The 24239-nt window shown below is 39.5% G+C and overlaps 1 protein-coding gene across 1 annotated transcript; it reads right to left on the minus strand.

Moving 5' to 3' along the window:
• Window positions 1-2641: 2641 nt before the first annotated feature.
• LOC119915997 (alpha-N-acetylgalactosaminide alpha-2,6-sialyltransferase 1-like) lies at window positions 2642-15803 on the minus strand. Its single transcript, XM_038735821.1, has 7 exons — window positions 15596-15803; window positions 14568-14730; window positions 6349-6487; window positions 6164-6267; window positions 5049-5132; window positions 4636-4735; window positions 2642-3453 (listed from the first exon to the last, which is right to left on the minus strand). The coding sequence occupies exons 1-7, from the start codon at window positions 15786-15788 to the stop codon at window positions 3244-3246; spliced, it is 993 nt and encodes a 330-aa protein (XP_038591749.1). The 5' UTR covers window positions 15789-15803; the 3' UTR covers window positions 2642-3243.
• Window positions 15804-24239: the final 8436 nt, after the last annotated feature.

A 24239-nucleotide genomic window follows, 5' to 3' on the forward strand; every position in this document is an offset into this window, starting at 1 on the left:
GATAATCCAGTGTGACAACTTACCTGCCAATGGGGCAAATTGTCACAAGTGCACACTCTCTATTCAGCAGTCTACAACTCCATAATGAGATGATGCAATGAATACAAAACGTCTGCCCTAAGACTTCATTCTTTCATTTTGTATGACATTTGTACCATTGTGATGTACGGTGCTCAGTAAATATTAGACAGTGTGAAAAGTGTGACAACATACCTCGCTTTCCCCTACTCAGTATTAAATTTTCTTTTACATTTTGATTTAACTACATACATGCTGCTGGGCTAAATGGGCTAAATATTAGAATCAATGCATTTATTGACTAATTCCAAAGACGCTTTCAAATTCCCTGCTAACAACTTCCCGGAACTATCTGAAGTATCATTAAACACGGGGAATATCAGTGCTGCTACAATCCTCTGACATAATTGTCTTCCCAGCTGTCTATCCTCCTGACATCAGTTATCACATATAACAAAGCATAAACCTCCACTTCCCCCCTCTCCCCTTTCTATAAATAGTTTCTGAAGGGACTACCCTGACAGCACAGGCCTCAGTGTTACCTTACACTGACTCCTCCTTGTGGCAGAACAGAGGAGAGGATTAACCAACACTCTGCTGTCAGAAGTGACGACTGAAAGAACAATCAACACCTACTGTGACACATGCTCTACAGACACTGCTACGTGCAGAGTAACACCTCTAATGTGTAACAATAGGGACAGCGTCAAACATCTGGGATCAGGTGGATTTGTGTTCTCTCCTCTCCAAGTTTGATTTCAACAAATAACAGTAATGTAAAGTTGATTTGCTAGCTTGCAGAGCATCTCTCTAGTGATTGTCTTGTTAACCTTGCAGGGCAGCACATTTCTTGGTTTGTTTTCATTTATTTTTTACATTTGATAGTTTCTACAATGTTTTTATTGTGTCATTATTAGCTTCAGAGTCTAAAAATTCAATTCTATTGAATTCTATTGAATAAATACCTTTTTACCTATTTGTTATACCTCACTCTGTTCTGTACTAGTAGGGATGGGGATCGAGACCCAGTTCCAAAAGGACCTGGTTCCAAAATTTCTCAAAACCCGAAAATCAGTATGGTTTGAGATTACCTGCAGCCAGCGAGAGAGGAGGAGGGACTGATACAGACTGATGTTATTCTTTCTAAACGTCACTCACTACTTGTGATGTCAGATAAAGTTATTGAGTTACGTTGCTGTTGTAAACATTAATGTTGCTGCTCTGGAAACAACATTTAGCTTTATTTAAAATATTACATTAAAAACAACCAGGCAGTTAATATGTAGCCAACACTTCAATATATGTTTATTTATCGCAAGTGATATGTCATCTCAATATATAACATTATCGCACATTGAATATTTTCCTCATACCATGCAGGCCTATCTCATGCCCGTTGGGTTTTACCAAATAACCATCACTAAATAATAGTAAAGTATCGATAGTGGTATCGATAAAGAATCAGATCGTTAAGCAGTCTCAATAAGGGTATCAATATCAATAAAACTTAACGATCCCCATCCCTATGTACAAGTCTACTAATTTCAACATGTGCAGCTAACAGCAAAAAGTTTACATGGCTCACGGGTCAGGTAGGAGGGCCTCTTAGAATCAAGTTATGTTTGCTAATTTGTTGTTTGTATCAAATTAAGTTAAGTTGCCCAGGGACTATTGATGAATTTTTAATTGATGAATAATTTTAATTTTTATAATTCTACCTCTTATTATATTATAAATGCTGTTCTGTTGTTACATTTGCCTTTTGGTTTACAGCACAAAGATGGAGAGAGCATAAATGGGTACGCACACAGAGAGAACCAGGTGAGAAAGTAGACAGGTAGTCAAGACCTTATGCTTATTATGCCAAGTCTGCCCACATTGACTGCATTTACGTCACAATTAGTCCTAACTCTTATTACGGGCTAAGCCCCCGTAAACATTTGATCCTGGAATCGCCCCTGAGCAAATGACAAGCAGTTCGTTCAATTTAAATGTTACATCGAAATATGTTTTTAAATGAAAATGAACGCAAACATTTTTAAATACATATTTATGGATTTCCATTACATTTATTTAAAACAATACATATTCTTCAGAAATAGTAATTGTTTATTTGTGGATTTGTTTTATATTTATATACAATGATAAATATTTTTGTGTGTATTGTTTTGTGGAATCAAGAAATACATTTGTGAATCCGTCTGTGTGATGATAGTGAGACTGATATAACTCCTTATTATGATGGTGACATGTAGTGTGGTGCCAAAACAAACCTCAAACCACTCCTGTATAATCTGACTGAAGTTTTGACCACAATGCTCTTCATCCGACAGTCATCGTCACACAAACATGCGCTGCCCATGACTATGTCACCAGTACATGACTAGTATGATAGCATTCCAGTACATGACAAAAGGCACATTTAAAAAACAGATTTCAGCAACGACAAAACAGCTGAGTCACTATAACTTTTTGACGTTTCTAGCAGCAACTTCCTTCATGCACGATATTTTTGTCGCTGTAGCTTCCAGTGGTTGAAAAATAATTCAGATCCTCTATTTAAAAATTAAGTTGTTCCACTGCAAGTAAAAGTCCTGTTTTTTAAATTTTACTTAAGTCAAAGTACAGAAGTTTACTTTCTTTACTTAGTATTAAAAATAATTAAAAGGGAAAGCAGCAAGTCCTCACATCTGAGACACTGGAACCATGAAATGTTTGGCATTATTGCATGAAAAATCACTACATGTTTATCAAAATAGTTAACAATTACTTGAACATTTACATGTTTGGTGTGCAAAAATGTGTAGCTGTCAAATAAGAAGTGGAAATAGGAAGTGTGTCATGATATCAAAATACTCAGATAAAATACAAGTTCTTCCACCACTGAGATGTAATGGGATGACATGGGAAAACAATGCTAAAAAACAACAGTACCTTTATATGAATTTTTGCAATTACAATTAACTAATACCAACCAATACACCAATACATTAGCCTTCTATAATTCCTACCTTCATGAAGGTTATAATATTACATTTTTCATCAGTGGTGTGATGAATTTGTTAACCATTGTATGTTGTTTTCCATTTCCTGTTTGACCAGAACTGAAAAACAAACCTGGTTAACCAGATCAATGCCCCTATTTATCACAGCTAATCTAAACAGTGTTGCAGTCGGTCACACATTGTCAGGCAAGGCTTTTTGAAGAAGGGTGAACAAAGTGTGTCAGTGTTGCTTCAGCTTTTCTGTCCCAGTTTCTGAGTCTGTTCTTTGATATAGCCTCATTACTTTAATGTCATGCAATTGTTTCCACAATTTCATCTCCAGGATGTAGTCGTGGTTGGCGTAGAAAATGACATCAGTTTTAACATTCTTCTCAACATAGTAGTTGGAATATTCCTTGTAGTCCTCAGTCATGAATCCATATGCGTTCACCTGAATGACAAAAACAGAGAACAGAAGAACTCACACCAAGAAAAGATTTGTTAAAAGAAAAGTTCAACATTATGAGAAATACACTTTTTCAATTTCTTGCTGAGAGTTAGATGACAAGATTAATGCCAATATCATGTCTGTTATATTTCTTAGGGGGCTTAATTGATGTAACAGGGAAAGGTAAGACAGTCCTAGCTTAGAGTCATTAGCTGACTGTCCTTGTTAGGGAGACAACAGTTAGACTGGTAAGGTAGAGACAGTAGCTCAAGGGTCAGGCTAGCAGACATCAGTGTTCTCTGGGAATCTGGCAAGGTTGAGTCTTACAAGAATGTTTACAAGAACTCACTGGCTCCACAGATTAGAGTACAACTCATGGGTAGTAATAGATTCCAATATGATGCAGCACTGGAGTCTAAACTCAGATAGATTAGTTGTTCTAGATTAAGGCCAGCTAAAGATGACCAGAGAAACTAAAGATGAAAGAGAAACATAAAAGGGAGCAAGAGATGTTATCCTTCAGATTTGGTGTTGGTATTTGACGTGTCCACATGTTGTATGCTGGCACTGTTTCTCCTCGGCTGGGCTCAATAAACCACGCTATATTAAGTCTTCATCAGTCTCCGAAACGTCTTCATCACAACTGAACCTGGCTCACAATATTTCTTTGACAACTGCCCCAAAAATTGGAAACTGCAGTCAGCAGACGGTTAGCTTAGCTTAGCATAACGACCAGAAACATGGGGAAACAGCTAGCCTGGTAACAACATTTGCTTGAACCAGTACAACTAAAGCTCACTAATTAACATGTTATATCTGAAAAACTGAAACGTAAAAACGTATTTAACCCAATAAAACACAAATTGTCGTTTTTACACTTCAGTTTTAATACAGACAAATACAAATACAAACAAGACATTAATTGGTGAGCTTTGGAGATGCTGGTAGGAGGCTGTTTCCTTGTTTCCAGTCTTTATACTAAGCTAAGCTAAACGCCTGCTGGCTCCAGCTGTATAATTAATGGACAGACACGAGATGTGTCTATTTTCTCATCTAACTCTCAGCAAATGTCTAACTGTTCTTTTAAGATTTCATAAACTATACCAATTTAGAGTTAAAATCTATAACTGTATACTTCATGTTTATAGAGGCATGGATACCTTTAGATGGCTAATATTAACTTACAGTGTCACAGGTGTGCAGAGCCAGAAAGAGAGTGAATGCCCCATTGGTTGGTCTGACTATCGCCCAGTCTGAATCATTCAGATAATCAGACTTTAAGAACCTGTGGGCAATGAACAACACCAAATGAACATAGACATACATACAAAAATCTGTCTGACCTATAAGACAAGGTAAACTACAGACTCCAAAGTGACCATAAAGTTAAAGCAGGTTTATTTGACTTGAGAAATGTTTTGTTATTTGTTTCATTTTTATCTGTTGGTTTTATTATTACTTTTTGTAATGTTATCAAACATTTGTACTTTGTTATTGTTCATTTTCAGCTTTTAATCCTGTTTTGTGAAGCAAAAGGGTTATCATTATTGTTATAAACCACACAAAGTAAGAAAGTAGGATTATAAAAGGAGGCTGACCTGTTCCGCACATATCTGAGGAAATCCTGGTGCAGAACATAGAAGCGGCTCTCATTGTACTGCCCGCCATAGTAGGTCCATGGCCTGGAGGGTTAAAATATAAATGTCAATAGGGTTAATGAAACAAGAACATGCTAAGTGGGCTTTATTAGTTTTGTCTGTACATGATGTTAATACTCTTTGCTGGAGCTTGAGGCAATTGGATGAGGAATGCCTTTCAAACTACATTGTTTTCTGGGTGACTCATGATAATCTGCTGTTATTGTTGGCAGCTGCTAACAGTATGGGCGGATGTTGCCTTTGTCAGTGCACTAGGGTAGGTAATGTATCTCAGAAGGGAAATTGTGGACTTGCTAGTTTTTGATCTTAAGCAATTTTTTCTCTTCCTCGCTTCCTCCGATGTGATATCCAAATCCAAGCTAGCTTCTTCCAAAGACCTTACATTGTACAAAATGTATTTTTTTCTTCTTGTTACAGCTTGCTTGATGAAGAGTCGTGCCGTAAACCATTACGCCATTGTAGTGATAAATGTCATGAATTCAATGTTACATAGCGCAGTCATTTTTTTATTTTTTATTTAATTTACATCCATATTTACGTGTAAAATTAAATATTTCCTAATTTAATTTAATTGCAGTAGCACATTCAAGACTCCATACAACACAAGTGGTAACATATCATGAGAAATTGACAAAGGACACTAAGGAACATAATGGTGACCCTACTCTTAAGAAAGTGAAGAATTTGCAGGGAAGATGGTACAAAGCTGTCCTGGAAATCATAAACACTTGATGAATAACTTTAGGGCCGAATTTACAAGACATTGGGTTGTAGTTTTTCACTTGTTTCAAGTTCAGTGTATGAGTTGTTGAGCAACAAAGCAGCATACAGTGTATCTTATGAGTGGTTAACATGACATGATACCTGCTTGCCTTATTCCATTAGTTTAGTAAGTCACAAGTTATGTGATTTTATAAATAAATGTTCTCCTGCATCAGATATTAGACCTGGTGACACGTTTCCAGGCCCCATCCACTATGTTCCAGCACTGGATATACTGTGTGTATGTGTGTGCATGCTACCCTCCACTAATAGTATATAGAATTGTTATTTACCGTTCATTGGTATACGGGCCAGTAGAGATCCTTTCTCTTTTGAAAAGCCCCTCTAGCCAGTTGAAATCCCTCATCCCCTCAGGAATCAGCACATATTTTATACCCTGCCAAAAGAAAGAAGATGACAGGTGAGTGTGTAAGTGTGGGGTTTTAATATTACACTCATGTCAATCGAGTTTGAGTACCTCATCATGAGGGGCAGATGTGTATCCATAGTTCTCGAAAAATATCAGCGACGCAGTGATGGAGTGGGCTGTGTGAACGTACACTGATGTTCTGTTTCCTACGTCTTCCTCAAAACCTTTAATGGCTGCACCGTTCATCCTGCCACACAAACAGATCGAAATGTGAGAGTGGCCTTCATTTATTATCTGTAAAGTATACAAAGTATCTGTATCAAGTTTAGTGTATAATGAAACACACAAGGACTCTGACTGCGGTTGACAGCAGCTGTCTCTTTACTTACATGCTAAACAGATGATAAAAAGGCAAATAGCAAAAATCAGCTGAACAAATACCACACATACCTGTCTATACTGACTGGTATATTATTTACTACATATACAAGGATTGACTGACATTATATGAGCACATACGTATATATATTTCATGGATAGGTCAGATTATAGGAAATGCAATGCTTAACATACAGTATATTACACATGTATACATTATGTATACTTTGCTATGCTTTTGATATATATTTTTTTGTCCTTATGTTAGCTACCGTCATCCTTGATATTTTTAGCCATGTCAGTGGCTATATAGATGGCAAGGTCCGTCTGTTAGTCCACCACTTTGGTCCAGACTTAAATATATATTTATATAACTGTTGGATAGATTCCCTTCACATTTAGGACAGACCTGCATGCTGCCAAGAGGATAAAGTTTACAACCCCTGATTTTCCTCCTGCATCACCATGAGGTAGCGTTGCCAACCGTCCCGTATTAGCCGGGATGTCCCTTATATTAGGCACAATTGATTTGTCCCATACGTGACCTCTCTTGTCCTGTTTTTTGACTAGGCTATACGCTGATTTAACCACTGACTGATACAACAGCAACAGCAGCAATGCTGATCACAACACTTGGCAATGGTCACCGACACCTGTCATCATCCAATCACAGCCCCCCCTCACGCGCCTCAGTAGGCCTACACGTTAAGTAACGTAAAATGCAGCTAGAGTGGAAATGAACAAAATAGCGGCAAGTGATGCCTCGTTGTGTATCAAACTGTCAAACATGGACTTCAGCACCGACAGTCTTGTTAAGCTAAACGGTGCGTTGTTTCATGACTCATAAGTTGTGAAGAAGATGCATTTGGCACGAAAAGAACGAAAGCTGACATGATCACAATGAATGTTTTAGGACCAAAGACGGTGCACGTTACTTGACTTTTATGAAGATAGTGATGAAACTGCAAATGGCAGGCTATTCATCAAGTTCTGATGAACTGCCCGAAAAAGCATGAACTGGAAATAAAACACATCACAAGCTACGTTCTTTTTAGTTAGTCATATGTAGGCTAGATGAAGGGGATAACATTTTGTAACCTACATAATATACACACAGAGGTACAGAAAGTAAAGGTGATGTTGCTATAGACTAAATGAAAAATGGTACAGATATTTATAGTAGTGTTAATGATAATAATCGTAATGTTAATGATTATAATAACAATAATAACAATAGGACTAGTAACAGTAGTTGTTGTAGCAGAGGGTGTCAAGCAGGAACACGGGGGCAGCAGGTGACCCGCAGCCACAGATCCAGACTCCACAGCTCCAGAGCCAGAAAAAACCTGCAGTAAGTGATGGGAGGTGAGAGGAGAGGGATGAGAAAGCACAAGACTACCGGAAAGGGGAGAAGTCGAGTTAGTAACATGCAATAATGGGATGAGGTTGCATAGAGAGGGAGAGAAAGTAGAGTATAGAGGAGCTCAGTGCATCATGGGAAATCCTCCGGCAGTCTAGGCCTATAGCAGCATAACTAAGGGATGGTTCAGGACTCCCCTGAGCCAGCCCTAACTATAAGCTTTATCAAAGAGGAAAGTCTTAAGCCTACTCTTAAATGTGGGCCTACTCTTAAATGTGATAAACCTACCAAATATTTATTAAAGAGATTAGCTATCATTATGACAAATTGCTTAAAAAAATACACTATATATTCACACAAAACCATACCCACACTGCTGCAGCTGGTCACTTTTTGTTCCTTATTTCATAGTGACAAAGGCAACACTACCATGAGGTAAAAATGTAAATGTTTATGGCCAAATACAGTCAGCCTCAGCTGTACTTTGTGTTAATTAGCAAATGTTAGCATGCTAAAAGGTTACGGTTATAGTGCGCTTGTTGCTATGCTAGCGTTAGTATTTACATCAAAGCCCCTCTGTGCCTAAGTACAGCCTCACAGAGCTGCTAGCTACTAGCTGCTAACATTTCTGGGAATGTGGGGGTTTTAGCAGTGTTGGGGGAGTTGTACTACAATTAAAAACCTAGATGAGGTGGGTAGTAGGCTGAATCCAGTATTTTTAGACTTCAGGAAAAGGCACATGTGAATTTACCACATGTTAAATACAGTACCTTTAACATGGCACACATGTTAAATGTATGTGGTTTTTCAGACATTCCCCCCATAATACATTTACATGATATAAGCACATGGGATTTTTAAGATAGATCACAGGTGAAATGTAAGACAGGTTTTCTGAACATGTTTGCACAAACAACATTAAGGTAACTACACAGGATTTTAAGAGTTGTTATATACTATATATTTATTAGATTTTATATTTTAACTGCTGCTCTATCATATATGTTAGATTCTCTCTTTTTACTTTTGTGATTTAAAAAAATACATGTTATTTGAGCATTGTTGGAGTGAGCCTGTGAATTAAGAATTTCATTCGTACAATGCCAAACAGAAACATCACAAACATGTATCATCTTGGCTACATACAGTGTCACCACAGACATTTCGACATGTCATAGTGGAAAAACCACAGGATTTAGTAATAACATTAACAATGGCTATAATTAAGGTGTGAATTTTCGGCCAGATGACTAACTGGCATAACACAATAGACTATTTTTACTTCCTCATAGTAGTTAGTTAAAGTGCAGCCCAATTGATTTGTCCCATACGTGACCTCTCTTGTCCTGTTTTTTGACTAGGCTATATGCTGATCTAACCACTGACTGATGCAACAGCAACAGCAGCAATGCTGACACGTGACAATGGTCATGACACCTGTCATCATCCAATCACAGCCCCCCCTCACGCGCCTCAGTAGGCCTACACGTTAAGTAACGTAAAATGCAGCTAGAGTGGAAATGAACAAAATAGCGGCAAGTGAAGCCTCGTTGTGTATCAAACTGTCAAACATGGACTTCAGCACCGACAGTCTTGTTAAGCTAAACGGTGCGTTGTTTCATGACTCATAAGTTGTGAAGAAGATGCATTTAGTGCCAATGTCATACACAAACATCACAAACATGTATCATCTTGGCTACATACAGTGCCATGCAGACATTTCATAATGGGAAAACCACAGGATTTAGTAATAACATTAACCATGGCTATAATTAAGGTGTGACTTTTTGGCCAGATGACTGGCATAACACAATAGAATCTTTTTATTTCCTCATAGTAGTTAGTTAAAGTTGCTTGCACACTGCTCAGACTGTGCCCAACTAACACCAACACTGTAAAGTTGGCAGCAAACTGTCAAGTTCACACAAACCAGACAGGAACTGACTATTTTTTCTTATTTAAGTCACAGGGTCGAGGCTGCTTGTTACTGGTTGTATTGGCCCTAAAGGCATTTTTACAGGTTGAAAGGACTGGATGAGCTACAATCAGCCATAACTCAAATATAACGCTTATAACTGAAATCAATTCATTTTGAGAACCTTTTAGTCACAAGTAGTGAAGTGGAATCAGTTTTTTGGCAAGTTCAAAACTGCACTGGCTATATGAGCTGTATTGGCCATTTAAATGTATTGCAACTAGTAATAAGCACTGATTAAGGTATATTCTGTCTTTTGGGCAAGTGCAACTGTGATTGTTCCGTTACAAGAAACATTAACATTTCACAAAGACCTACCTTTGCTACCATGGACATAAAGTGCGTATTTGAATGTTATGACTCTTTGATAAAAGCAGCTGTAGATGTATAGATACTGCCGTTAGAGCTTTAACATGCTGCGTGCAATCAGTTTTCGGCGGATAATTACTTCTAAGCACGACACCTCTTGCTTCCTTCAGTGCATGTTCTGATTCGGACTGCACGAAGAGGAGAGGCTGTTCACAGACGGGTCTGTTTCCGAGGTCCAAGGGGCGAGTAATAAACACCTTGCTAACCTACATATACATCGAAGAAAGTCGTGCGCGCTGATGTTCCGCATGCGAGTAGGCTTAGTTGTCAAGGAACACTCTCAGAATGTTGTAGTTTGTTGGAAAACGGTGCAAGTTCTACGACTCCACCTGAACCGGCTGGACATGTCAAACTCTAAAGACTCCATCCGACTGACACCGACGAACACCGACTGACAGCGCACACTGATCAAACACTGATCAGTGTGTTGGTTGGAGTCGTTCTGCGTTTGTCTGGGCGGTGTGCAAGCAGCTTAAGACAGCTTCAGTTACTTCAAAATTCTGATTCTTCTGATTCTGATTCTTGTGATTCTGAAAAATAGCAACATTTTACTTTTAAAGGTTCAGTGTGTAAGATTATGGGTTGTGAATTGCAATCATCTGTCCAGTCTACCACTGTCCCCTTACCCTTTCAAAGAGCGTAGGACAGCTACGGTGGCTGACACAGCACAACAGGTGTCTCTTCTGAGACAGCAGAGAGTGGCCAGTCAAGAAATTAGGTTTCTTTAGGTATATTTATTTAAGAAATGATATTTACTTAATATTCAGTAAAACCAGTTCAGTTATTGTGACTTGGCTAGTGACAGACAACATGGAAAATGTAAGCTAAGAGTGTGAAACACTGTCACTGTTTCTGCACCACAGCCCATTATAAACCACATATTAAATAAAGTTTATACAAACATTGACAAGGAAAACACATTAATTCTGTCTGTGATTATGGACCATCGTCAAAACTAACCGCCATCAATAATATCAGGCCCACTGCCAGATTATGGTGCTAAATAAATAAATGCTTTGATAATGGTGCTGAAATTAATCTCATGGCAGCAACAGTTACTCGCATAATCTCTTCCTCATTGGTGGTTTTGCCTACAAAATAAAAGTGAAGAAGCTTGTTTACTGCAATGCACTGGAGTTGAGCTGAGCTTTTACTTTGAAAAATTCTGAACGAGATTAAAAGAGTCTGTAGCCTGCTTGACACACCTCTGAAAGAGCCGTCAGAAAACGTGATTCCCTTAAATGTCCTCTGACTGGAGATACTGGGGATGCAAAAGCGTCCGTAGGCTGATGGATGAGGATCAAACGCTGAAACAAAAGTAGTGCAGCACATACCGTGATCTGACAAACCTTTGCTGCAAAATCCATTTGTTGAAGAGAGAAAAAAAAAGTTATCTCAAGGTGTGATCAAACCCTCAACCCTTGAGTTGTGAGTCCTGCGCCTTCCTAAATAACACATTGATGAAAGTCAATATTATGGCTTATATTCTCAGCCACCATCTAATGGTTGAAAATATTGCTCCGATGCAAAACTTATTTGCAGACCCCTGCAGTATATTCTTACTACTTTTTCTTCTTCTAAAGTACGTGTTCAACATAGTGATGAGTGTCTGCACTGCCTGAATTCTACCAGAAGTAGAACAAGAACAACTTAGTGATGAAATGCGCTCTGTAGCCCCGTCCATTTTCAGCTACTGTAGGAACATGATGATGCAATGTGGCGACATCCATCAAAGGGGGTGCCCGCGATTATGTAGATGTAAAAGGCTCATTCTAAGGTAATGAAAACATAATGGTTTATTATGTAAGGTCTTTCCACACCACTGAAAACATAGTTATGGATATTATATTGTATTTCTGTGGATAGATCCTCAGAAATATTACACACTCAAATCGAAGTATTGAGTTTGGGGAAGTGTTGAGTTTGGGGAAACGTTGGGGAAAAGCATGGAGCAGTATGTGGAGCTCTGGTCTGTGTTTTTGTTGTGGTTGATTTGTAAAAAAGACAGCCAGCGATAGTGCTCAAACAGCTCACCGTGAGTTGTAGTTTCCCTGGTAAACACACTGCTGCTGCTCAGGGTCACTCCTCCTCAGCTTACTAGTTTGTAACTCAGTTTCTTTGAACATTTAAATATTATACTGCATCAAGTCACAATAAATCGGCATCGGCAACAACAAGCTTCTATTATTGCCTATGATCACGTAAATGTCATGCCTGGTTACGCTATAAACTGCAAACACTTTTCCCTATTTGGCCTCAATTGTGATTATTCCGTTAAAAGAAACGTTAAAGTATCACAAAGACATACCTTTGCTATTACCACGGACATACAGTAAAGTGATGTTTATTTGCACATTATGTCTGTTTGATCGAGACAAAAGCAGCTGTAGACGTAAAGAGACTGGGTCATACAGCATCACTTTTTGGCATGACACCTGTATGCTCTGCTGTCCAGTCTTTCTGGCCACATAAAATCTGATTTCAGATCTGTTAACACCTTATACAGTCTATGATTAACTCACAGTTAAAAAAGGGGACATTTCCGGGGACAGCTCCAGACAGGGACAGTCCACAAAAACCGGGGACTGTCCCTGGTAAATGGGGACATCTGGTCACCCTATGTCAGTAGAGCAATTCCACTTAAAATGATTGACATAGCTAAGACAGCTTTGGCAGCTCTGCATGGCAAAGAAAAGAAAAAAGCGACAACCTGCTGTATAAGCACCAACGCTGGCTGTATGTTTTACCAACCAACCGCAAGAAAAACACACAATCATAGCTATATATAACATAGCCTCCATGCTTTACTGAAACTCAAACCATTTCCCATTATTCAACATTCTGATAATGTTATGAGTTGTATTTTTTCCCTGTGGGTTTCTGAGTTTTGCCATTGTTTCATGTGTCCTTCTGTTTGGCTCTGTTTCTCTCATTTAGCTCATGTTTAGTGTCATTCCTGGTCTGTGTACTTCTGTATTATTTTGTCCATGTTTGTGCTGTGTTCTGTTTAATCTTAGTTCTGTCTGTTTTCCCTGTTAGTTGTAGTTTATTGGTGTCTGTTTTCCCTGCTGTCTCCCTGTGTCTCGTTAGCCTCATGTCTTTCACCTGTGTTGCTCTCGCCTTTGTCATTATCCCTGGTATATATGTGTGGTGTTTCTGTTCAGCCCTTGTCTGGTGATTGTTCATGTTACTCCTTTATCTGGCTTCAGTTTCCCAGTCTCGTTCTGTTGGATTACCTGTTTAGGATTTTTGTTACTCATTTGGATTTTTCTGGACTCAGCCACTCAGTCTGCAAGTGTGCTCGCCTTTTGTTTGTAAAATAAATCACTTTTAAACTGTACCTCCTCTGCCTTGCGTCCTGCGTTTAGGTCCTCCAACCTGCTCAACCCACACCCATCGTAACAGATAAACGGTACATTCATCAAATTCAGTGTCCGTGTTGCTATTTTCCAAGCTACTGTAGCTGTCATATACCATCGTGGCCTTTGTCAAGTGGAAGTGGTCATGGTTTCATCTAACCTGGCTTGAAAAAACAGTAGATGCGGATAGGTGCCCCAACGGAGCTCCTTTGATTGGCCAAATGGGTTCTCTGATCTCTGAACAGTGTCTGCACCTGGCTCTACAGGTGCATTTTTCAGAAGGTGTAACTGTTGTGTTGTGTCTAAGTTTGTAACTCCTAAAGCATTTTTCTCTGTGACATCAAATTAACTGATACACATGTGACTATTTTCTGCATCTACAAATTCCACTGTCACAAGTGCTCATTTATTTTGCTCCAATAATGCCTTCATAAATATCCTGGAGCTGAACAAACTCAAAAAACTCAACGCTTACATCAACATCCTTAACATGACTGCTCTTGGCGGTTTGAGAGTTGGTTTTAGCCCAGCCTAATCTCAAGCAAATATTTTAAAATACACATTTGTTCTCCAGTGGTTTAAATAAAAGTTACAAAGCTAACTTTTGAAGATTAAGCATTGTAACGGACTGACAGGTCTTAAATACAGGGTATTATAATTGATGTGTGCACAAATCGCGGCCTCATGGGATCCCCACCATATCTAAATATTGCCTCAGCAAATAAAGAGAATGACCTGTGCTCCTGATAGCAATCACCTCAGCAATGACACAGGAATATATGATCTTTAAAATGTTTTCCATGAATTACCTGCTGAATTGTTTTGAAACCTCATAGCCCGCCATGTGAGGTCTAACAAACAATGACTGTTTATTCCTCTTTCTTACCGGAAAACGTAGTCGTGAGCGTCGATCTCTTTCCCCATTTTAGAGCCATTGAGGATCCCACCAGTGGCCACCACAGCACATCTCACACACCCGCCACTTCCTGGCTTTGGAAGGAGTAATGGCTCTTTTGGCTTTGGGATCAACTTCAGTACTGACATCACATCTGACAACCAAAAAACACAAAATGCACATAGAAGCTGGAAAACTGTTGGCAATCAGAACGTTTCTGCAAACAAAGCTCTAGCATATTGCTAATGGTTTGCTAAGTGGTTGCATAGCAAGTGTTTGCAAATATGTTATACTTGAAGTGTAAACAAACACTATGCAATATGACATCTGCAACTGCCCTTGTCTTTACTGAGATTTATCAACAAATATTTTACACGTAAAAGTCCTTCATTCAAAAAATAAGAAAAAGAGAAACATTTACTACTTCTCCTCATCACCCCACACACTTTGTCTCTTCAATTCAGTAAATTTTTCACATCAGCTAAGCCTAAAAGTGTTTTTTTTGTGTGTGGCCAATTTTCCTGAAAATTGCCAAAGACAATGCTAATTAACATCCACTACTGTTATGCAACTATTAAGGGTTGGTTCACTGAATTAAACAGTTGGTGCTAATTCTCCAGTCGCGTGCCATTAAACCATTGCAGAAGAACAGGGCGCAATGGAATTGTATAGATTAAAGAACGGCAGTCACATCTCAACAGCCATGTGGAAAACAAGATGGAAATAAAATCTCCTCATTACCCATCACACGCTTTGTCTCTATAGTTTACCTCTGCCAAGCATATAAACAAATTTAACATGCGCATAAAAACATTTGGATGTACCACTGTAATGTTTAGTACCACTGCCAGAGGCAGGACCCTTATTTTGTAACACCAGGAACCGGAAATGTAGAGTACAGAAGTTAGCAGAGATGTAAATATCCATTCCATTCAATAAAGGTCCATTACCCAGCACCACACAATTATGAAATACAGTGTCAGCACACTTGTCTAACACAGACGCACACAAACACCTACCGTTGTACTGGTACTCCATAAAACCAAAAGGGTTGTTAAAATGTGATAGTCTGTTCCACTCGCTCATGTTGATGCTGTCGTTGTGCAGAAACAAACGTATGTTGGGAAGGAAAGCCTTCTTCAAGCTCTCATCTTTAGAGTGTCGTAGAGACTGGGCACATGTCTGAGAATGAAGGATAAAATATTCAATCATAATAACAATCAACAGGGAAATAAATAGGGAAAAAACAATTATGAGAATGTAATTTCCACCTTGTTCATCTGGCTGAAACCATTGATTTGATCAAGGCCCCACACAGCTGAAGAAACAGCAGGGAGAATCAGGTGCTTCATTCACCATTGTTGATAGTGTGTGGAATATTTAAAGGGAAAAGCAAACACACCACCGATCCAAGTCACACCAAAGACACACAACTGAAGAATGCACGGCTGTGCAAGTTTCATCCCGGTTTATCCACTCCCACAAAATTAAAACATTTTTATTTTTTGTCCTATCTTCACATAACTTGCTTACTGTCTGTCTGTGTGGAGCATCCTGGTTATAAACATCCTCAAAATCCCACTGAGGAAGCTTCTTGAAGGAGTTTCTTGAGAGGATTGGCATGGGAGTCTCAGCCACAGCGCCACGTTTAGAGGCTCCCATTTGATCGGTTACTGGGTTTGTTTTTGTGAAATCTGCAATTTTTGCTTTATGTGTAGTTGTAAACACAGCAGGCAGGGTGGAGTTTCCTCTTTTATGCCAGAATGCAATATAACTTTTCAACAATCTGTCTTCATCTCTGTTATTTCCTGAGAAAGCAGTCCAACTGAGTTGGTAATTTGACAAAAGAGCAATAGAGGCAACATCAGAGAATTAGCGAGATACACTTTAATAACAATACTGTACCTGGAAATGCGCTGATATTGATTTCTTCAAAATAACAAATATAGCCAAAGTTCTTGCAGATAAAAATAATCATAGTGTTAAGTTCCCTTCTTTATCCTTAATGTTTCTCTAGACAAAACATAAATACAACTTACCTGCTGGTTGTTGATAAATATTCCCATGATAACACTAGAAGTACACTGGCAACTGCCATCAGAAACAGCAAAGAAAAAATCTTGACCGCCATCCCTGAGAACTGCAGGCTTTGCTGTTCAACTAGTGACTGCTCAACTACTGTTTGCTTTCTCTCCTGGATTTTGTTTGCAGGATATGTAACCTAAAGTAATGGGGCAGGGCTACTGCCTGGTTTACCTATACAGATCCACAATAAAACGGGAACCACACACACTATTACAGTGGTACATGATATGGTTTATTACACGACAGTGGGGAAGTTATGCATAATTAGCTTTAAAGGATTTGTATATGTTACAGATACAGATTTAATTCAAAGTTATGTAAGAAATTAAAACATTTTCTTCTTTTATTATAGTATAAAACTTTTTGGAACAATAGCCCTGTATGCCTTTCAGTCCTTATTTGCATTGTGTCAGCTAAACAGTACTGTTGTGGATTGGGAGAAATCCAGTTGCTTTGGTTTAGTCTTCATATGGATGTGACAACAACAAAACAACACAATAAAACAAGTATGTCATATTAAAACACGAATAAGAATGGAGGTTGAGTGGACAGTACAGTTGCTGTTTAATATTGTGAACAAGTATTTGGAACTGGAAGTATTTGGTACTGGAATAGTCCTTCAGTAGAGCTCACAGGTTAAAGAGCACAATCAGACTTTATAATGTTCATCAGGCTAAATTCATCCTGACAAACAGCTGTAACAAAGCCCAGGAAAAACATAAATCAGAAGTTATAAGAATCCCCCTACTGAACTTTTCCAATTAATTTTATTAAATAAGTCCATTATGTTTGCAAATGAAAAGATGTAGGTACACATCATCTGATTCAATATACAATGATGAACCAAATAAGTACATATTTAATACAACAAAAGTTCAACTTTTTAGGAAATATGCTTATTAACTCTGGCGGACAGTTTGATAAGATTGATCTCTTGCCTATGAGGTATATGAAGCTACCACCTGCAGACATTTAGCTTAGCTTAGCATAAAGACTGGAAACTGAAAGAAACAGCTAGTCTGGCTCTGTTCACTTACAAAATCCATCTTCCAACAGCTCTAAAGCTCACTGGTAGATATGTTGTTAGTTTAATCTGTAGAAAAAACAAAAAAATGTCTCTGAGAAGTTGCCAGGCAACTGTCGGAGACTCCAGGAAGTTACTGGTCCCAACCAAGAAATAGTGTGGTACATAACCCCGTAAAACAACAAACTGTCATTTTTACACTGTGATTTTAATACGGATTAAACAAATCACACGTTAATTAGTGAAGTTTAGAGGTGCAGGTAGGTGGTTTTTTGTAATGTTTGGACAGAGCCACACAACCTGTTTGCCCCTGTTTCCAGGCTTTGCGCTAAATTAAGCTAACTGGCTGCAGCTTCATATTTAATGTACAGATTTGAGAGGGGTATCAATTTTGTCATCTAACTCTCTGCAAGAAAGAAATAAGCATATTTCTCAAAATGTCAAAATATTATGAGTAAAAAAATCTTTGGCTCAAAGCAGGGCTTAAAAGTCAAGCATCTCAGTCCTAATTGACCCTTTGCTAAGTCACGCCCCCCTTAGTTACTGTTGCTATGTCCGACAAACTGTCGGCGCTGCCACTGCCTATTACTGCACTTCCCGGAGAAATATTGTCAAATTTGCTGGAAAAAGCAATCTCAGAAAGAAGCACACAGTGTTGCAGTTGCATTATAGATTTGAAGGTTGTATGCAGGCTGTCAAACTGACTCAAGCGGACGTGATAAAAATGAAAGACAGAAGCTAAAGCCTACCGATCACACAGTACAAGTGAACCACCACATCCCCGACGACTGAGACAAAAGACAATGATATTAAGGATCAACACTGTTCCTGAAAAGCTGGGTAGGCCTCTATTCACTATTCATTAAAAAGCAGAACAGCAGGGTTTTATTACGTTCCATTCAGCGTTAGCTAGCGTTTGCTAACTAACTTACTTCTCCAATCAACCTCTCTGGGTAGCGACTGCAACTATTATACTATTAAGTGCCCCAGGAACAGCGTTTGACCATATCTCACAAGAATACAGCCCAAAAAAAAGCTAGAAAATACTCTTTTTGCATTAGAGCCAATGGAGCGCAAAAGGTCTCCATTTTAAAACAAAAACGTAGAGAGAGAAGCAGTCAGCTGATGGGAAACTCACACTGAAGGATCAGTCTCTCTCTGCCTGATGTGCTGTGGGTCAAGACAGTTAAACTCTGGTAGCGGGTGGGTGATTGTGTGAGATTAGCACTATGGCAAGGATTATACTTTCCGCGTCCGCGAGTATGAAACGTATTAATATATTATATATTTTTTCTTTTTTTCCTAAATAGTAGGCCTGTTACAATATATTCTTGTCTTGATGTCATGGCCCCAATCTTGTGCAGTGTTACGTCTCATGGGTTAAGTGTTATGAGTTGCAGTTTTTTGTTTCATGTGTCCTTCTATTTGCCTGTTTCTCTCGTTCCTTGTCCTTTTCTTTGTGTGCCCATGGAATCTGTTAACCTCCACTCAAGGGTTTCCCAGGGTTGGCCGAGAAGTTAAGGATATGACCAAGACACTTGAACTGTGTAACATCAGCATCGTCAACTTTGGGGGCTCCACAACCCGATTCTGGAACACGTCTCAGAGAACGGAGCAGAAAATATACAAGCCCATCATGACAACGAATCCAACAGCCTGGACTGGCATGGAGTGTTTCACCAGACAATGTCTCACACCAAGAGATCGTTTCCTGGGAACATCATCATGTAAGCAGACGGTTACAGCAAGCTGTGGCACCACATGGGATAATGGAGCCAGGCGTGGCTGACAACAGGCGGATGGAAGAATGTGCTGCTTAAAATGTTGACCCCACTGTCATTCTTGGTGTTTTCCTTCTCCTGACTGTGTGATCCCTTGTGCTAGATCTATGATTGCTACAGCAATTAAATCATCTATGGGTCAGTACATGCAATTACCAACTGCACCCACTGATTCAATGGATTCAATGGAGTGGATCCCACCTTTCAGAGGGGATGAAAGTGAAATTTCATCTGAATCATTTCTAAGTTTATTAGTTATCTTCTGAATCATTAGTCTTTGCAAATGTAATGAAATTTCACATTTTGCATAATTACAAGTGTTTGTATTGTGTCTTTATATTCTATATTTCTTACATTATATTTTCATTCCTTATATTCTCATATTCTAACATATGTCTTATGTTCTTATATTCTCATATTTTTACATAATCACAAGTACTGCTGAAGTTACATGAAATGTTTAAATTCTCATTATGTTGTGCAATAAAATGCATAAAATGCTATAAGGGAGTAATGTAATGGGAATTTCATAAACAACATCTTTAAAACACTGCCATGTAACTAATCTCACTAGGGGCCTCCAGCCTCTTGGGTATGGAGACAATGGAAGGTGTGTGATGCTTTAACATAGAGGGGTCAGGACTTTAAGTGGTTCACCACATGTACCTTGGACATGGGTGTCTTTCCATAGATCCAGGGGAACACTGAAAGACACCATGTTCCTCAGATATAGTACTCTGACCCTGAGACTAAGATAAAAGCTGCATGAGCTGTTACACTGTAGCTCACTCGGATGATACTCTCTGATGTGTATGTGTCCCGGTGAGTACCTTCTGCAGAAGACTTGAATAAAATTCACAGAAAGAAAAGTGTTTGCTTGAGCTGTTTATTTAAACACGCTTTTTCCCACGACAGTAGTTTATGTCTTGTCTTTTATCTTAGCTCTTGTTCCTGTATTTTAGTTCTTTGTCTTTGTTCCCAGTCCTGTGCCTTGGTTCATGTTTTAGTATTTACTTCAGGTTCCTTGTCTGCATTATTTTAGTTTAGTCTGCTCGTGTCTGAGTTAGTTTGTTTATTTCTGATCTGTTACATCTTGGCCTGTGTTTAGTGTTCAGTAACCTGTGTGGTGTCTGTTACCCCAGGAATCCCTCTGCATGTCAATCTCTATGTTTTCCGCTGCTCTCTCTCTGCCTGCCTGTGTCTCGTTAGTCTCATGTCTGTCACCTGTGTTACTCCCGCCCTGCTCGTTAGTCCCTGGTGTATATATGTTCTCTGTCAGTAAGTGTGCTCACCTTTTGATTGTTTTGCCACAATAAACCCCCTTTGAACTGTACCTCCTCTGCCTTGCGTCCTGCGTTTGAGTCCTCCAACCTGCCTCACCACCACTAACCGTAACATTAAGTGTTTCGTCACAGTCCTAATCTGAGGATGGTGTATTGTTGAGGGGTGTCTGACCGATTTTGGTGGGTTGCCTGGGACTAAATGCTTAATGAAAGCATTTTAGCTGCAGTTGAAAATTTATCCGGCAAGTATTGCATAATCTGATCGGCTTTTCTGATCAGCCTTTTTAGAGCCCACCGATTAAACTAGTTATTAAGCCATTATTGGCCGATTATGATCGGCAAAAAATCGATTGGAGCTCCCTTACCACACTTTGACTGTTTTAATTGTTGGCTTGACCCTTTTAATCAGCTGGGTGTAAGTGGGCTGAAGAAGCAGAGAAATATGGTCTGATAAACCAAAATGGGCACGGGGAAGGTCTTTGTAGCTGCCAGGAATATTGGTGTACAGACGTGGTCCAGTGTGTTTGTTCCTCTGGTGGGGATCTGGATGTGCTGGTGGGATTTAGGTAAAACATTCTAAGATTTGTTTAAAATCACCAGCAACAATAAAAACACTGTCAGGTTGTTTTGTCATGTGACTGCTGATAACCTCATACAGTTCCTGTTTTGAATTTGAATTTGCATCTGGAGGAATGTAAACAGCAACGACAAACACTGGAGAATTCTTTAGGCAGATAGGATGGCCAACATCTCCAGAATTCCACATCTGATAAACATTTTCCATCCACGTTAGCTGCATTTGAGCACCAAGAATTATTTATATACACAGCCCTCCTCCTCTTATCAGACTCTAGTGTCCTCTCTGCGTGGAATAAACTCCTCCCGTCAAGTGTGACAGCTTCCTCAGGTATGCTGCTATGCAGCCAGGTCTCAGTGAAGATGAGGGCACAGCAGTCTCTGCTTTCCCTTTGCTGAGAAATCCTTAGTCTTACTTCCTTAATTTTACTCTCAACGGCTGGACATTAGCCAGGAGTGGTGTTTGATAAATTTATTATGTTGCAGCTATGTAAAGGTTCCCATGGGAAAGTAGCTTGTTAGAGAGTTTCTTACCTGACTGTCCTTGATAGGCCTTCATCTCAGGGCAGTTGGTCCCTACTCCCTTCCTCCCTAAGACAGCTGGCTCTTTGTCTTACACACTGCACTCTGTATGTCTGTCTGACCCTTTGCAAAGAATAAAACTCTTAAAAGACATTGAACAATGTCCAAAGAAATTGGACAGTTGAAGACTGGAAAAATGTTGCCTGGTCTGATGAGTCTCGATTTCTGTTGAGACATTCAGATGGTAGAGTCTGAATTTGACGTAAACAGAATGAGAACATGGATCCATCATGCCTTGTTACCACTGTGCAGGCTGCTGGTGGTGGTGTAATGGTGCCAATTGGGCATCGTTTAAATGCCACGGCCTACCTGAGCATTGTTTCTGACCAGGTCCATCCCTTTATGGCCACCATGTACCCATCCTCTGATGGCTACTTGCAGCAGGATAATGCACCATGTCACAAAGCTCGAATCATTTCAAATTGGTTTCTTGAACATGACAATGAGTTCACTGTACTAAAATGGTCCCCACAGTCACCAGATCTCAACCCAATAGAGCATCTTTGGGATGCGGTGGAACGGGAGCTTCGTGCCCTGGATGTGCATCCCACAAATCTCCATCAACTGCAAGATGCTACCCTTATCAATATGGGCCAACATTTCTAAAGAATGCTTTCAGCACCTTGTTGAATCGATGCCACGTAGAATTAAGGCAGTTCTGAAGGCGAAAGGGGGTCAAACACAGTATTAGTATGGTGTTCCTAATAATCCTTTAGGTGAGTGTAGATAGAGAGAGAGAGAGAGATGAATGAGATAGACAGAGATAGATATATACATACATATGTATATGTGTGAAGATCTACAAAAACATTTTGAAGTATGGGTGAATAAATTCTGTTTTCCTATTCCTACTCAGTATGACGCAATTACAACAGATAGAGAGGTTTATCCAAAAGCAAATTCCCCTCACCCTCTCTATAAATAGTTTAAGAAGTGATTACCCTGTCAGCACAGGTCCCTGTGTTGTGTGACACCGGCTCTTCCTTGTGGCAGAACAGAGGAGAGTCCTCAGGGGATTAACTAACACATGATTAGTAGATAGACAGTTAAATAGGTGGTATTATGCTCATTTTCAGGTTCAAAATCTTAATTAGTGGTTGTACCAGAACAGGTTTACATGGTTTGATTTTCAAAAAACACCATATTTTTCTCATACTGCACATTGCTGCAGCTCCTCTTTTCACCCCATGTGAGCTACAGAGTGATGCATCTTACTTGTACAAAATCTTTGTTGGGAGTTGCACATGCGCAGTTCCCAGGTAAGGACTACTAGCCAATCAGAAGCAGAGAAGGGCGGGTCGTAAGAAACAAGGTAGTGTGATCCAAATCAAACCCGCTTCAGACTGAGACCGTAACCTAGCAGATGGTATAAGTTACTCACAAGTCTACAACCACGCAACATTATTGTTCCACATCTTACCATAAACCACTACAAAAATCACCATATTTCAACTCAATTTTACATAAAAATTGGCCAAACAATTTGAACGTTTGCTCAGTAGCTTTCACATCAGGTGTAACATTAGCATTATAGCTATAACTTTAGCTGTGTTAGCCAACGTTTACAACAACTCCGCACTTGAACAGTCTGCGAAGTTACATTGCCGTGTTTATTTTAAATATAATTCACAACCACTAAAAGCATACTTACAGGTTGTGATTGTGAATTTCCAGGCCCAAACAGAGTTGGAGTTGCATCGTCTTTTAGGACTAAACGTTGAACTGTTGCCGGTGTTCTGACGATCTGTGCTACCTTGCCGAAAAATGCTACCATAGCGCAAATCGATAGACTCGACTCTACTCGGCCCTGCTCCGTTTTCCATTGCAGATAGTACGTAGCTTGTCGTCATAGCGACGCCACACACAACTGCCGCAACGTAATGTTCAATGCGATTCACACAGCTTTCTCTTTAAGTTAAAACGTTTCAACATTACTGAGAATGTAAAGACAGATAAGCGGTATGAAAACCTTCCAGCTGTGTTTCACTCTGCCGTTGTTGCTGCAGCGGTCTGTGTGACGGTGGGAGCAGAGGGATCTGTGAGCGGGCGGCTGACCGGCCTCACAAGCATTCTCCCTCGGGTTGGCACAGGCTTCCCCCGCAGCCACTTGCGGAGCTCCTCAACTCCGAAAATATTCAAGCACATTTTTGTTCCGCCATCACTTCTCGTAAAACTGTCAATATTCGAAATCTACACAGCTGATTTCTCAAGTGTGAGTGGATTTAGTGATGAAATTAAATACGGAAACTGTAAAATATAAAACTTTCTGTTGCTGGCCTCTGTCTGGTGCACGCAATGATGATGCAGTGAATATTGTAAATTCTCTCTGACC

Source organism: Micropterus salmoides, unplaced genomic scaffold (assembly GCF_014851395.1).
Source record: "Micropterus salmoides isolate LMB-PRFRI ecotype aquatic unplaced genomic scaffold, ASM1485139v1 Ms_hic_scaffold_21, whole genome shotgun sequence".
In the NCBI taxonomy this organism is placed as follows: Eukaryota; Metazoa; Chordata; class Actinopteri; order Centrarchiformes; family Centrarchidae; genus Micropterus; species Micropterus salmoides.